This window comes from Acomys russatus, chromosome 9 (genome assembly GCF_903995435.1).
Source record: "Acomys russatus chromosome 9, mAcoRus1.1, whole genome shotgun sequence".
Classification (NCBI taxonomy): domain Eukaryota; kingdom Metazoa; phylum Chordata; class Mammalia; order Rodentia; family Muridae; genus Acomys; species Acomys russatus.
This window is the reverse complement of record NC_067145.1, coordinates 53,038,238-53,055,235: the sequence shown is the minus strand read 5'-3', so window position 1 is coordinate 53,055,235 and position 16,998 is coordinate 53,038,238. Positions and strand designations below refer to the sequence as shown.

General features: G+C 44.4%; 2 protein-coding genes across 3 annotated transcripts in view; both read left to right on the top strand.

Annotated features, from left to right (window-relative positions):
* The window catches only part of Prpf18 (pre-mRNA processing factor 18), an 807,949-nt gene that overhangs the window by 125,922 nt on the left and 665,029 nt on the right, over positions 1-16,998 (top strand). The gene's annotated exons all lie outside the window — the stretch shown is intronic.
* Camk1d (calcium/calmodulin dependent protein kinase ID) overlaps positions 1-16,998 on the top strand; it is a 389,294-nt gene that overhangs the window by 321,683 nt on the left and 50,613 nt on the right. For both annotated transcript variants that reach the window (XM_051151349.1, XM_051151348.1), the window contains exon 4: positions 14,908-15,046. In XM_051151349.1, coding sequence (XP_051007306.1) covers positions 14,908-15,046 — 139 coding nt within the window. The remainder of the gene's footprint in view (positions 1-14,907; positions 15,047-16,998) is intronic.

Here is a 16,998-nt window from a genome sequence, read left to right as displayed (position 1 = left end):
TAACCTGCCTCCCCTTCCTCTGTGTACCTACAAGGCCTCACCTCCAAATGGAAGTGACTAAATCATGGCCACCAGAGTTCACGTCAGAGGCAGTCCCCGTTTCCCCACCCCCACCAGCCGTGGAGAATGGGCTGCCCATCTGCTCACTGCTCACCAGCATCCCTGCCCTGACCACCTTCCTCCATCCTTAACTCACAGCCCAACTTGCTTCCACCACCACCTCCCTCCTCAAACCTCCTGCTTTATTTTTTCTTTTGTTTTTCTCTGTGTGTATGTGTGCATGCATGTGTATAAATGTGTGTGTTCCTGTGTGTACATGTGGGCATGAATGTTTGGTGTGAAGAGGACAACCTTTGTATTCTTTATATCCCTTTTTACCTTTGTTTGAAACAGTTTCTCATTGCTCTGGACTCTTCCCAAGTAGGATAAACTAGCTGAGCAGTAAGCTCCAGGGAGGGGGACCCCTGTCTTCACCCCTAGCATTACAAGCATACACCATGGCTGTCTTTTCATGGAGGTTCTGGGATTTGAACTCAGGTGAGGCAAGGACTTTACTCACTCAACCATTTCCCAAGCCCAGCATGATCAAGGTATAAAATGTATACACCATAAAATTCATTCATTTTGAACATGGCTTTTGGTGATCTTTAGCAAATTTCCTGTTGCCCAAACCATCACATTAGTCCAGTTTTGTTGTTTTTTGTTTTTTGTTTTTTTTTTTTTTAACATTTCCATCACATAAGTACACATTAAAAGAAATACAATTTGAAGCAAACCATTTTAATGAGATGTCAGTGCAGGGGACTTAGTTCTTACCTGAAAGGCATAATATGAGTGAGCGGGGTTCCCTTTGACAGTTATTTGAGGTCTCAGAAGACCCTGGAAGGTGCGACTAACCAAAAGGCCAAGAAAAGTAGCTTCAACTGTCTTTGTTAGGTGGCCCGTTCCCAGAGGTCGTCTAAGAATACCCTGTCTGACAAAGGGCCCTGTGCTATATAAAGCTTCTTTTTTTTTTCCCCGATAAAAGAAATACCGTTAGAGGTAGGGCAGCTATGCTAAGTGAGTATAGGTGGCAGGTAGCAAAAGGAAGAACTCCAACAAGACACGGCCCAGATTTGTGTGTCAACGGAAAGGCCAGAGAGAAGCAGCACGTCGGGCAAGACGATTGAGGAACAGATGCAGGAGACCTCTTCGGGTGTTAAATGCCAAGACCTCAACCTAGACTATTGATGTCTAAGGCATAGACAGGAATGTCCCTTAGATGACATATTTGTCATTCTGTGAATGAGAGAGTGGGTTTGGAAAAAGCAAAGAGGGCACCTTTTCAGAAAGTTTTATGGTATGTTCATGAAATTCATACCATAAAACTCATTTTTCTTTATCTTAGATTTATTTTTATTTTATGTGCATTGTTTTGCCTGTGTGTGTGTGCACGTGCGTGCGTGCGTGCGTGCGTGCGTGCGTGTGTGTGAAGGTGCCAAATCCCCTGGAACTGGAGTTACACTTGGTTGTGAGCTCCATGTGGGTGCTGGGACTGAACTCAGATAGCCCTGGAAGAGCAGTCAGCGCTCTTTACTGCCAAGCCATCTATCTCTCCAGCCCCAAAACTCACTCTTTGAAGACATACAATTTGGTGTTTCTCAGGATGTTCACAAAGCGTTGCAGCCATTGTCACTAATTCCACAACATCTATGTTCCCTCAGCGTAGGCTCTATGTTCACTTCCACTCACTTTTTGTTGCCCAGGCCAAACACTAAGCTTCTTTCTCACCTGCAGTTGCACCTGTTTTGGTCATTTCATATAAATAGAGTCCTGCAGTGTGTGGATTTCTCTCTCTCTCTCTCTCTCTCTCTCTCTCTCTCTCTCTCTCTCTCTCTCTCTCTCTCTCTCTCTCTCTCTCTCTCTCTCTCTCTCTCTCTCTCTCTGTGTGTGTGTGTGTGTGTGTGTGTGTGTGTGTGTGTCTGGCTTGTTCCCTCAATGTTGCATCCTCAGTATGCTTGTGACATAGTCACATGTCGGTGTTCTATTCCTTTTTATGAGTGGAATAGTCTTTGTTTTTACGTGTGTATCTACCATGTTTTGTTTATCCACGCTCCACTGGTCAGCCTTTGGGTTTATTTCTACTTTCTTGACTATGAAAGGTTACACTGCTATGAACATGGATGCAGGAGTTTTTACATGAAGGCGTTCTCAGTTCTCCCACATGTACTCTTAGGAATGAAATTGCTGGCCCATCTTCCAACTGTGTTCTAGCTTTGTGAGGATCTAGAAGCTACCTTGCCGATCAGCTTCATATTCCAGCCGGACGTTTATCCAGTGATAAAAGTGCCTGAACAAATCAGCTAGTTTACTTAAGGGTCACAGTTTAGGTGACCACTATTACTAGATCTTGGGGACACTAGAGAAGATATTTGTCTTTTTTACAACACTAAGGCTGATGGATGAATGATGCAAATGCACTGCAATCTTACTGGTCATTTAAAATGTTTGTGATATGTATGGTTCTCACCCAATGCCATGCTCTCTTTTTTCTTCTGCACTGAGTGTGATACAAAACCCATCAGTAAAAAGTGATCTTGTCAACAGCAGTGGGCTGTAGCACACTTACGCAATGTGATTTATAAGCTGCCTCCCCACAACAGCGAGCAATGCTTCTGTCCCTCTGTAAGACTGCAACTATTTGAGCTGAGGGAGAAAGAACCTGATGCGGTGGATGCTTGCCTGCTCCAGCTGCATGTAATTGTCTTTGTTCTAAAGGAGCACATGTGCTTGCAAAGACATTTTTGTGCATAGTGCATATCTGCACAGTTGCAAGGAAAGGCTTTCAAGGAGCTAATCTGTTAAAAACAAACAAACAAACAAAAAAAAAAACCACCCAACAGTAAATTGACATCCCATAACAGCTTTTATTCTATGATTTTTGTCTGTCAAGTTTGCCCCACCCTGTCCATGTGGATGGATTGGATCATGACATTGCCAGCCAGTCGTCCACACCTCTGTGGAGAGGGTGCTCATCTCCGCACACACTGCTCGAGAGATCATTCATTTATCTGCCCATTAGCACATCATCTAATGAATTTTTGGCATAGTGTTTTAAAGTAATGGCTGTTTGTCATTCGGATACTTTCAGCTGTGATCTTCTATTACACAGTAAGACACCAAGTTGTTCCCCTTACAAAGCTAGATAGAACAGCAATTTAATGGAGTGGATTCCGGACTCTGGAACATTCTTTCAGGATGTGGACTACTTGCTCTAAATAAAAGGGATAAAATAGAAAGGTATTACTCAGACCAGCTCACAATCAGGTAGCTGAACAAATTGAAAATGGATTCATGGATGGATGGATGGATGGATGGATGGATGGATGGATGGTTCATTATGTGACCGATATGGAAATTTCAAAAGGAATGACTCACCAATCAGTGTGCTAGAGGATGATGGTTACAGAATGTTTCTGTTATGATCACCCTGGCACAATGTGTTGAGGTTTACATGACTATGTGAGAAGGCCGTGCCCAGCTAGACCCAACTTTTACTCAGGTGTGAAATTTTGTATCGCTTGCACTGTGGTGTGTGTGTGTGTGTGTGTGTGTGTGTGTGTGTATGTGTGTGTGTGACATCGGTGTGTGATGTCAACCAGGGGTCTTCCTTTATTAACCTCTCCCTTATTTTTGAAACACAGCTAACACAGAGCGTGGAATTCACTGGCTGAATATATTGGCCCCTGGGTAGCAAATATTAAGTTTTCTCTCCCTTTGTGCCATAAACCAAGCTAGGCCTGGAGATGGAACAGTAGCAGGGGAGACAAACATGGCCCTACCTTTGTGGAATTCCCCTTAATGGGATAGCATGGGTCCAGGATAAGAGGACAAACTATACAGACGCACATGCTGGGGTTGATTACAACCAACAAGTGCTATGTAAAAATACAAAGGAATAAAATTAATGCGACAGAGGACCTAACGTTGTCTGGGCATCAGGAAAGACCCTTCTGATGCTGGCATCCCAGCTGGGATCCTCAGTGATAAACAAAGGCAGGAAGCTAAAAACACGCAGAGGATTGATAGGGCTCAGCAGGGGAAGCACTGGCCGCCAAGCCTGGTGACCTTAGTACAGTCTCTGGGACTCACACGGTGGAAGAAGAGGACCAGCTGCCACAAGTTGTCCTCTGACTTCCACAGATGTGCTGTGGCATGAATGTGCATGTGCACAGTAAACAAACAAACAGATAAATACATCTTTTAACATGCAGAGATTCAAGGGATACAAAGAACCTCTGCCCCAGCAGTTGGCTAAGTAGCAGACAGGCGACCTCTGGGTTATCTTAGCTCTTTTCAAAGTCATGTTAAATCTTTCCCTGCTTATGTAAATGCATATGCCCTCCCTCATATGCATTAGAAGGCACTCCATAGAGAGCCACCCTAGCTAAGAAACATCAGAGCAGATGCAAACATATACACTTACGTCTGAATAAGGCAATGAGTAATGGGGCTGAAGCGCATCCTTAAGCTGTAACATAAAACCGAGGTTACCAGTTCTTTTTTTCAGGTTCTGAATCCCTAAGCATATGTGGATTGCGTAATTGTTCTCCATCAGTTTGGAACACATTTACCCAAGATAGACCGTGATGTGCTCCCAGCCAGCTGGCAGTCCTCCACATGGGAGCTGTCGCCTTTACAGACTCTATAACCAGGTCCTGTCCCAAGACTCCTTCCAGAGCCTGTTCTCTTCTCGCTCAGTTTTTAGCTACTGAAGGAATGTAAATTTTCTACCACACTGCAGAAAGTATGATAGACCGGCAACCGTGCTTCTGGGGTGGCCAGTCTTTACTGCCAGCCTGACTTGATTGAGAGTCACTTAAGAGATGCTAAGGCATACCTTCTGGGTGTATCTGTGAGGGTGTTTCTAGACATTAACTGAGGGGGGAGTTCCTGTCTGGATATAGATGGACCCATTAGGCTGTGGGGTGGGGGGCTAAATGAAATAAAAAGAGAGAAAGAGAAAGTTGATGATATTCAAACATTCCCATTCCTGCTTCCTGGGTGGCTGAGGTGTGAGCAAGCCACTACACACTCACCCCTGCCACCATGGAGCCACCTGCTACCACACCCTCCTCTCCATGGTGGACCATATCCTTTCAAACTGAGAGTCAAAAGAAATCTTTCCTCCATGAAATAATTTTATGCCAGGCACTTGGTCATCCCGATGAGGAAAGTAGTTAATACTTCTGCCAGATAAAATCTTCCTAATTGGAACTAATTGCACAAAGGCCGATATGTAATTGTCAAAGAGCTAATTATGGAAAATTTCCAGTCTCATATTTAATACATTCAAGACCATCTGTTGTCACAAAGCTTGTGCTGAATGAGTTCATCCAGGTCAGCTGTCATCTGGGGCTAATAAGAACTTCATTAACCCACAGCATCCTGGGAAATGTGCCACCACTGGGTTGACAACCTTCCTGCCCTCACCTGCAAGTCCTCATACATGTAGAAAAAGACCTGCAGAATCAAAAAACTCAACTGTAAGACCACATAAAAAGGCAGAATTTTGCATAAATTTTCCATCCTGTTGCTTGCATATGTTAAAAAGATGCTAGCCTATCTGTGGGAGCAGGAAAGGTGGGTCTCCTCTGTCATAAAGAGCAAGCAACTCCTGTGTCACCCTGCCCTGGTGGCAAGTAACACTTTGTTCTTTTAAACTCTCTCCACAAGGATGCCTTGCCAGAAGTTCACCAAGACAAGGGAGAAACCTTTTCCCATTGTCTAAATTATTTTTAAAACATCACTCCTTTTATAGAAGGGAAAATGGGTCTCAGATAATTCAGTCCTGTGGGCCCTTCTTTGCATTCTCAGGACCCATACAGTGCCAAGGTGTAGGAAGCACTGTATATGCCAGTGACTGGACATGCTTTCCTGAGCCCTGCCTTTGGTTTTTCTCTGCCTTCCTTATACTTGTCTTTCTGTAGTGTTGGTCAGGGTTGACCAGATGCCCATCTTGATTTCCACGCAATGTCTCCTTTGTTTCCTACCTTCCTGTCTGGTCCTTAGCTGGTTCTTCCTTCTCCAACCCAACACTGGCATTATACCCTCCTTTTCTCTAACCTAGCTACCCTCTCTTGGTAGAAGATCACACTTGTCCCTTAACTGTAAAGATCTTTGGCATACTGATGTCTCACTAGTTGGCAACTCTACCTTTGGCTTGATTCTCTGAAATTTAGACTGTAATAAGAGCTACACTCTTAATTTCTTTATCTAGCAGGCATTGCGGTTGTACATATCCTACCCAGGCTCTAAATCTGTGCCATCCAACATGTGACTCTCAGCAATAAAGTTAGATAAAATTAGAAAATCATTTCTTCGGTGAACTAGCCACATGTTATTAGTGGCTACCATATTGGACAATAGAGAGAATGAGTGTGTCCACAATCAGAAAATTGTTTTCCAACACCCTCAATAATTTTGCTCTTCCAAAGCCATACTTTCATCAAGGGCCTTGTATTAGCTAGGGGTTTCTATGGAAACAAAAGCAATAGGCAGTGGTTGGTTGGTTGGTTGATTAACATAGGTTCATATGACAAAGGAGACTGAGATGTCCCACAATCTGCCATCTGCCAGTTAGAGACACAGGAAAGTCAGTGGCATAATTCAGTCTACATACATAGGCATGCAAGCAAAGGGGGGCGGTGGTATATAAATGCACATCTAAAGATGGGGGAAGACTAACATTTCAGCTCTAACCATCAGGCAAAAGGAGTAAATTTTACTTTCATCCATTTCTTTTTCTATCCAAACTCTTAACAGATTTCATGGCATCTACCCATGTTGGGGGAGAGCTGCCTACTTCATTCATTTCATCTATCAATTTAAATAGCAGAAGCCTGGGCACCTAATAACTCAGTCAAATTAACAAATAAAACCAACCATTGCAACTCCCATGTCAAACAATGGTGATACCATCTACCCATTCCTCAAGTCAAAGACCAGAGATGTTCTGGACTCTTTTCCTTCCTGTGTATCAACACTAACTTCATTTGTGAACCCCCTGTGTCTCCAAAACATGTCCCACCCCTATCCAGTGACCTTGGACTCTTATGTTACTTAGTCAGGTACCAACCTCTCCACTTACTCCCCCCTGGTCTGCCTGTTTCTGCCCTGGCTTGTACAACCCACTTTCAGCAACAACCAGAATAAACGGGGTGTGTGTGAGAGTGAAATAAATTGTATGAAATTCCCAAAGAACTAGTAAAAAGTGTTTCTTCTTTTGAGGACACTGTTTAGATCTGTACCCCCTTTTAATTGTGGTATTTGTTTCCTGGATGTCCAGTTGTTGGAGTTCTTGATGTGTGTTGGATATTAGCCCTCTATCAGATGTGTAGTTGGTAAAAATCTTTTCCTAGTCTGTGGCCTAATGCTTTGTCTGAATGAACATATTCCTCACCTTACAGAAGTCTTTCAAAAGGTCCCATTTATTAACTGTTAAGTGTTAACAGCATTGTCCTGTCTCCTATTTCCCTACTCTTGGGTACTGGAGACCAAACCCAAGGCCTTATATAGGCTAAGCCCGCTTCCACTGCTGACCCCATCGGCCTCTTTCTGTAAGGTCCAAGTAACTAAGATGAACTATTTTCCCTTAATTAAATTTTTCCAAGGACCTATCTCTAATTGGAGTCACTGAGGTATACTGTATAGTTAGGATTTCGATATATAGTGTGAGAGACACAGTTCAGCCCACTGCACCAGATATAAAGAGGTCAAACTAGCCAGAATCAAAATATAATGGCACACAGGGGGTTAAACTTTTCTGGTCCATTAGATGGAAAATCATTTGTTTGTGTTTTGGAAATCTCTGAACAGATTGAAGCCTGGCAGATATTGTGAAATGGAATTCTAAGAATAAATTGTTTTTGAGAAGTATTAAAGTAGGATTTGATGAAGGAGGAAAGTACTGGTGGCAGAAGTGGTGTGAAATAAAGACTTGATCTTGCTGTAATGGGTGAGGAGGTCCCCCAGGAGCAGAGTGTGGGGGACCAGAGTTCACTGCAGGCTGGGGGAGTGAGGGGTTGCTCTGACTGGTGGAGGGAAATCCCAGGCTCTTTAAAGTTGAGACTTGATTGATAAAGAGGTGGAGAAGGGAAGCTGGCCTTCCTGACCAGTTTTTAAAATTGCCCTCCGCTGCCCTCTGGGTCTCAGGGTTTCTTCATTGAAAAATGCTTCGCCGGTTGAGCCTCTTAATCATGACTTGTATGTTTCCAGAAGGGCTCCGCCCAGCCCCAGCACTAAATCTAAAGAGAACACTCCATTATGAGAAAACAGGTGTTTCTAGCAAGTCTGGCAGGATGGAAGGGGTACACGAAGACCACATTGCTCTTGTACTATGTCAGTATGTCCTCCTGGGATGTCCCTGACTCGTTTTAGGAGACACCTCATTATCATTATATGCAATTTCTTACAACTTATTGTACCTGCAGCATGGCCCATTTTGGTCTTCTTCTGTTAGTCAATCACATGTAAGTGACATTCTAGGATAGATCAGTGGACTCCATTTCCCAGGCATCCTCATGGCCACTCCTTCCGGCAAATGTGGGGGGGAGGTGTTAGAAGGTCTATAAGTTGCTTTTCTCATTACTGTCATCAAATACCTGATAACAAACAGCTTGAGTGAAGAGATTATTTCGGCTTACAGTTTAAGTCAGTGGTTCAGAGCCTTCCTAATGCTGTGACCCTTTAGTACAGTACCTACTGTTGTGATGACCACCCCAACCATCAAGCCATTTCATTGCCACTTCATAACTGTAATTTTGCTGCTGCTAGAAATCGTAATGTAAACACGTGATAGTATGGATATCTGATATGCAACCCCAAGAGGGTTGCCACCCACAGGTTGAGAACCACTGATTTAAGCGGGGGCATGGTAGCTGGAGAGTGAAGTGATTGTCCACATTGAGTCCACAGTCAAGGAAGAAAGACAGCACAGGAAGTAGAATACCAAAGCTCCCATCCCTCACCCCCAGTGAGTCGCTTTCTCCAGTGAGGCTCCAAAGCATCACCACCAGCCAGGGAGGGACCAACTGTTCAAATGTGTTAGCCCATGCCTAACATTTCACATTCACACACACACAGTTAACAAGCATTGAATTTTAAGATAAGGTGGTGAGGGCTAAGGAGAGACAGTTCAACAGGTAATGTACTTGTTATGCAAGCCTCAGGATCCACGTTGGTCCCTCGGCACCCAGAATTGGGTGAGTGAGATGGGTGAATCCTAGAGTCTCACCAGCCAGCCATTCCAAGCAAATCAATTATTATCAGGTTCAGTGAGGAAACCCTACCCCCAAAAGAAAGACAGGAAGTGATTGAGAGAGACACTCAACATTGCTCTCCACACATACAGACACGGGCCACCATGTACCAATACCAGTGCACATACATGCACACGTGTGCACGCACGCGCACACACACACACACACACACACACACACACGAGGTGGGGAGGGAGAGAGAGGGGAGAGAGGAAGAGAAAGAGAGAGGAGGAAGGGAGAGAGAATCAGGTGGATAGGTTCAAGTACATGTAAGCAATAGGGATTGCACGGTGCTATAATTCAAGGTGTTCTGACAAAGTTACACTGTACAGCAGTCTACAATAGCGTGATCCAAGATTAAAGTTTTCTCAGTCCAGTAACTTTGAAATCATATCCTGTCTCTTGACAATTATTTTTCCATTCATAGGGATTTATGTGGTTTAAAAGTTTTACAAATAGAAACTTTACTGAGATTGTGACATCAAAATGTTTCCTTCGCATTTGCATAGTATGTTGACACATGTACTATATGTATGTGACAGCATGTACTAAAATAGGCAAAGGGGATGAGGACCGAACAAATCAAAGCTCAGTGTAAAGGCATACTGTTCTAGAAGAGTGAAGAAATCTGGAGCATTTTTTCCATCTTGTTTCCTTGGTGTTAGCCAGTTTGTATTCTTATGTCACCATTCCCTAAACTGAACCCCCATGTTGCCATTCCCTAAGCTGAACCCCCCCTATGTCGCCATTCCCTAAGATGAACCCCGCCATGTCATCATTCCCTAAGCTGAACCCCGCCATGTCGCCATTCCCTAAGCTGAACCACCCATGTCACCGTTCCCTAAGCTGAACCCCCCCATAGCCACTTCTATAAGTTGGCCTTCTGAAACTCATTGGGGAAAAAAACCTAATACTTATGATGATGTTAAGACTCTCTGACCATGTGGCATCTTTAGGACATGACTGTGGTGGGGGAGGGGGGGCGGGAAGCTGGGAATAAATCTTAGTAGAAAAGTGCTTATCATACAAAGATGAAGACCAAGGTTGGATCCTTGTAATGGTAATGCTGGAAAGGTACACAAAAGATTCCCTGGGGTTGACTGGCCAGTCTAGACAACTGACACACATCTCTGACCACCACATGCACAGGCACATATGTGCACATACATACCAACATGTGCACACACCTACATACATATATATATACACACCAAGGCGAATAGGGTTCTAGTCTCACATATGAATGAGTCCGTTTGTATAATGAACGAGTTAGTGGCTAGTGGATTCTTCCAAGTGAGTTTGCTATAAAAGCTGCTTTGGCTGGGTCTCTTGTGTGCCCCTTTTGCTCTCCGTGCACACCCTGCACACCTTCAGACTCTGCCAGCAAGAAGCGAGGCCTCTTGACTTTGGATCAGAAGCTCAGCCAAGATAAAATTCTTTTGTAACTCACCCAATCTATATTATGTTATTAGTAATAGAAAACAAAGAATTATATTCGCTGTAGAGCGTAATCCATTCCTAGGGTTCTTCTTCCTTTCCAAATCTCCTCACAGCTCATTTCATTCTGATTCTTTGCCTGCTCTAGTTAGAGAGTTCCATTTTTACCCGGGAGCTTTCAACCTTTTAGAGCAGAGCCTTCGAGCGTTGGCAGTAAGGCAGTCTCTGCCCACAGCCCCCACGGGTCAGCCAGCCGCAGGAGACCTCCGTCTTACCATGGGTAAACTCTTTCCTCTGCCGGTTCCAGAGCAGCAGAACTTCTCATACTGCTTCACAAATGGTTTCAAGAACAAGCAGGTGTCTTCATGTAGAGAAATGTACTTTCTCACAGCCCGGGAGGGTGGGAAGGGGACCTGGAAATGTAGGTTAATCCCGCTGGGAGCTCTCTTTTTGGCTTGCAGTGTCCTCTGTGGTAGATGGGACAGAGATCCCCTCATAAGGATCTAACTCCATTGTGCCAGCACCATGTCTGATAACCTTACCTCAACCTAAGGACACCCCAAAGCTCTGCCCCCAAATACTTTCACTTTGAGACTTGCAGCTCGAAATCAGGAACCGGGAGATGCGTTCATTTCTTAACAGTGGGCTTTGAATATGCAGGCCTCGTGAGAACTTTTTTTGAAAGTATGAAGTAATTTGCAAATTTAAGATTTCCTTTTAAACTAATATTGTTACTTTTTTTCTGTCAAGCTTATAAACATTTCCCCAGAGCCCTGGTTTCTAAGGAAACCAAATTCTTCCTGAGCAGTGTTCAGAAGTAGAACTCGGGTGCAACCTGAAGCTTAAGAAGTAGAATCATAAATGCGCAGATAGTGAGGCCTGTGGCAGCACATTACCACCCACTGACGCTGATACCCTCGCTGCACTGTTGCCCCACGGCAATGCACATATGATCATTTTACAGAATCAAGACCTTAAATACCACACTATAGAGAAAGACCTTCCAGAAGTAGGAAGCATGCAGGGTATGGTGGTGCACGCCTTTAATCCCAGCACTCCGGGAGGTAAAGGCAGGTGGATCTCTGTGAGTTCGAGGCCACCATGGTCAACAAAGTGAGTCCAGGATAGCCAGGGTGACACAGAGAAATCCCGCTTCAAGAAACAAAACAAAACAACAACAACAATAAAACCCACTCAAAAAAAAGAATAGGAAGCATGGCCCAATGAGGTGCAATGGAAGCAGAGTGGGCAAGGTTGGGTTGTGGCATGCCCAGTCAGGAGGTGGGACGATGGCAGTAGGATTATTCCCTGTCCTCCAGCAGCTGCAGAGGAGATGCAGGCTGGTGGTAGGCTGGCCAGTGAAGGGAGGGTGTCTTTGGAAGGCGAAGCAGTGCTAAGGGATGAGAAAGGTCTTCTAACCCTCTGCAACTGATGCTACCCAGCTACTGCCACAGTGGGCAGCCAGGAGAGACTTGAATGAGTGGCTGAGTAAGTGCTGAGGTGAATTCCTGCCGGGCATCCATGCTCACCTGGCCCCACAGCTATAGTCTTCCTATGGTGGTGCACCCCCTGGCTCTGCAGTGTACCAGCTATTGAAACACACTGGGTTTTGGGAAGCCCTTTGTATTTCTAGAATAACAAAGAACGGAGAGACTTTGGTACCACTTGCCGAGACAGGACGCCTTGGGAGCTTGGCTCAGTGAAGGATGGATTGTTTAGATGGCATGGTCACCTGAAGATACTGTCACCTTTGCTGTTTCTGTTTCCTTTCACTCTTTGGGTTGCTTTTTATTTCTCCTGAGTGCCTCCCCGTCTAGACTGTCAGTTTGCTCTGCAAGGGAAGCGTTATCCAATGACATTATTGCTTGGAACAACTACAGGTAATGGAATAAAGCTCAAAACCATGGGTGTTTTATAGCTGCAGTTGTTTCTGGTCTCATTATTAGCTTTTTATGGCGACAGTGTCAGTGGACCCGTTATTGCCCACCAATTGCCGTGACTTGCAGAAAGCAAATCATATCTTCGTGCCTGTGTGTGCACTGCTAACATTTGTATTTTATTGTATTAAGACTGTTTTTAAAACGTTTTAAAAGCTAGTTTATGGCTTTAATATTTCTAATAAATATATGTTTTATGTGTAATTGAAACTTTGGGGGTTTTTTGATAATGCATCTCTTGAGTTTGTTTCCACAATGCCTTGATTATTTGGATAGAACAATGTTTTTTTCCGTGATAGACATATTCTCAAACTTGGAAGGTAATTGGTTGAGCTGTTTCTGTTCTGGGATGCTCTGCTTTGTTTTTTCATCAGGGTTGCAGCAGCATAGATGAAAGATGTGAACAGATGGCGTCAAAGCCAGCGTGTATCTCTGCTCTTAACTAAGGCCAACATACGTTCATATTAAGAACCCCCAGACCCATCAAATGAAATATAAAAAGTAAATTAGAATGAAATGTTGTCAGCAGCACCATGTCAGAGCTGTGTGATCTGGTGTCCTCCTTTTCATTATTTTATTTTGAATCAGGGTCTTACCATGTAGCCCAGGCTAGCCTCAAAGTTGCAGCCTTCCTGGATCTGCATCTCAACATTGGGATTTGGGGATATCACCACACCTGGCTTAGTGTCCTTTCCCACTCTCTTTCTTTTAAGTTTCCAGTAGCTTTAAGAGTCTGATAACCCTAACCAAGGACAATACATTAGTAAACATCGAACCCCTACTCTGATCTACCCAATGGACAGGACATTCTCCACAATTATGTGGAAAGTGGGAACTGACTTTGACATGAACTCTGATGCCCTGTATTTGACCACCTCCTCTTGGTTGGGAGGCCTGGTGGCACTCAAAGAAAGAATAAGCAGGCTACCAAGATGAGACTTGATAGCCTATGACCATATAGTCGGGGAGAAGCTCCCCCTCGGTCATAGACTTAGGGGAGGGGAATAGGGTGAAAGCGGGAGGGAGGCAGGAATGGGAGGATAGAATTGATGGGATAACATTTGAGTTGTAATCTGAATAAATTAATAAAATTTTTTAAAAAGTCTGATAGCCTTCAAGGGTATGCGACTACTCATTGTTAAAAAAGGTAGGCTAGAGTCATCACCTATGTAAATTAGGTAGAAAGATCAAGGTCCAAACATCTAAAAGACATTCATGTACTCAGTGTTTTAAGGCCTAGAATTGATCAAAAAAAACCCAACGCATACTGAGAAACTGCTACATTACTCTCAATATTGTCCTGTCATGTAAGACTCTCCCCTACACACACACACACACACACACACACATACCAGTCCAGTATCATCTGCTTATATTGGATGATGCTTCGCCATGGAGGCCATTTTGACTTTACATAGCCATGGCAGAATGGAGACTAGAAACCGAGCTCAGGTGCAACCTCTTAGGAATAGCTACGCCAAAAATCTTGGGGATTTTGTTTTTGTTTTTCTACTTTTCTTTTATTCTATGTCACAGTTTTTTTGTTTTCATTTTTTTTATTTTTTATTTTTTTACTGCTATGACATAGGGACCTTTTTTAGGAATTGCTTCTGCAGAAGAGGTTGTCAAATGCTAAAGTCAGAATTGGGCTCTGTAGAGACCAAATCAACACCATTTTGTATTCAGAGCCTGAGCACCTGAACCCTCCACCACCTGGAGTTTCCAGGGAGAGCCACAGACACACAGCTAGCAACTGTCCCTAGAAGCTTGCACCTGGGCCAACCAATCAGAGCTACAGGTTACAGTGACTAGAACAAACAAAAAATTCCCTGTCTGGCCCTGGTCCTCTCACTTAGCCCTGGTCATGCAGCCAATCAGCTTAAAGGTCACCCTGTTAGCCAATCAAGTTTTTAATAATCACTGTTGCTGAAGTCTGCTTCTGTAAAGGGTATAAAAATGCACAACTTTTGCTGTTCAGGGTCTCCTCCTTCCCAAAGGCAGGTAGACCCCGTCGCAATATATCAATAAAAGTCTTTGCATCAATCTTGGACTCTGTCTCTCATTGGGGCTTCCAGGAAAAGACTCTCCTGGCATGAGTCTTACAGCTCCCGTTTTAAAGTTTCTTTTAAAACCAAAGTTTTCTTTTTGATCCCAACAAGGACTCTTAGGGATGATTTGTCTGCACCATTCAGCCACCCTTCCTGTTCCTAACATCTTATTTGTTTGTTTCACAGTGTGTCTGGTGGAGAACTCTTTGATCGGATAGTGGAGAAGGGATTTTACACAGAGAAGGATGCCAGCACTCTCATCCGCCAGGTCCTGGATGCTGTCTACTATCTCCACAGAATGGGCATTGTCCACAGGGACCTCAAGGTGAGGCTGTTGCTCAGCAACACCACCCAGCCATTCCATAACCCACAATGTGCCTGCCAGAGAGCACTGGCTATGGTGAAGGAATGGGGCTGCTTTGGGAAGAGATAGGTGGAATGGGCAGTTGTGTGGTTTTTTGTTTGTTTGTTTTTTGTTTGTTTGTTTGTGTTTCAGCGCACTGAAGTCCAGAAATGGCTTAAAAGAGAATAAATACTGATGTAGCTGGCCATTCTTTGCAAGATTCTGTAACCAATAGTCAGCCTACAGGGTCACAGAGAAGTGGTTGTGCATTAGTTTAAAACCTTCCAAAAGGTTTCTCCCATTCAGTGCATGGGAGAAAAAACATGGAGACCCTTCATTGATCAGTCATTGGGGAAGAGGGAACCTCAACTGAGAGAGTGCCTCTGCGGGCAAGACTATGGGGCATTTGTGATCAATGATTCATGTATGAGGGCCCATTCCACTGTGGGCAGTGCCACCTCTGGGCAGGTGCTCCTGGGTTGTATGAAAAAGACAACCTGAGTGAACCTGGAGATCAAGCTGGTAAGAGGCACCCCTCTCCGGCTTCTGAATCAGTTCCTGTCTCCAGGTTCCTGCTTTGAGTTCCTTCCCTGACTTCCCTCAGTGACAGCTTGTGACCTGGAGGCCGTAAGATGAAATAAATTTGTTCCTACCTATGACACCATGACCACAGCAACTCTTATAAGGGAAAAACAGTTCACTGGGGCTGGCCTTACAGTTCAGAGGTTTAGTCCATTATCATCATGGTGGGAAGCATGGCGGCATGCAGGCAGACATAGTTTTGAAGAGGTAGCTGAGAGTCCTACATCCTGATTGGCAGGCAGCAGGGAGAGAGACTGTGAGCCACTAGGCCTGGTTTTGGGCTTCTGAGACCTCAAAGCCAACCTCCTAGTGACACAGTTCCTCCCACAAGACCACATCTGCTAATAGTGCCACTCCCTATGGACCTATGGGAGCCATTTTCTTCAAACCACCACACTTCCCATTGTCATTTTTCCTAATCACTTTTCTAGTTCCATTTCCCCCCTTTCCACAGTCTGTCTTAGCACCTTCTAGAGAATTCCTTTCATAGATGCAAAACTGTTAAACCAAATCAGTGTTAGAGGTGGTGGGACGATGGGGAAGTCAGTAAAATCTCTGTTCTGGCTCTGCCCAACAGGGTTCTGATGAAGCAGGTCTACAGAGGACCCATGACTTTGCCTTTCTAGCGAGTCCCAGGTGACAGTGATGCTACTCTGGGGACCAGTCTTGAGGAACCACTGGAGAGAGCCCTTCTAGCCTTTGCTGTCTTCTTAGTAGCAAATGGACTGTGAGTGTGATGCGCTAATCTTCAGGGCCCTGAGGCTCTGCAGAGTTAGAGACAAGCTAGGTCAGCCAGCCAAGTGCCTCCGTGCCAGGCAGCATTCCTTCCCTGCTCTTTTGTGCCCCTACCACATGCCAAGTCTCTGCTTTGAACCCATAGCTGTTGCTATCTAGCAGTTGCTAAGCAAGTTAGTGTTGTGACTTCAGAGATGTGGTGTGCAGGGCTGTGGTACTTCCTAAAAAAAAAAAAAAAAATTATAAATAATTACAACGGATCCAGACAGAGCAGTGTTCATGTCCCCCTTAAAAAGTGGGCCCACAAGACGGGAGACCATTTTCCATTTCTACCTAAAGCTTTTGACAAGTTCTTGAAGCCCTAAGCCCAGGGAAGCTTCAAGAACATGAGGCCTTCTGGCACACCCCATAGAAATCGAAATGAAGGGGGAAGATGATTGACAGCTGGGTTTATCCTTGTGGTAGAACACAGTGGCTATGTTAGGATTTTTGTATGATCTCTTTTCAGAGGCTCTCCAAGGAGTTTCATCCACGTGGTATTAAGTTTTCATCAGCTCCTAAGAACAAGGAAGCCACCCAGTCTAAGCTACAGCAGCAGACAGCCCGATAGTGTTAAT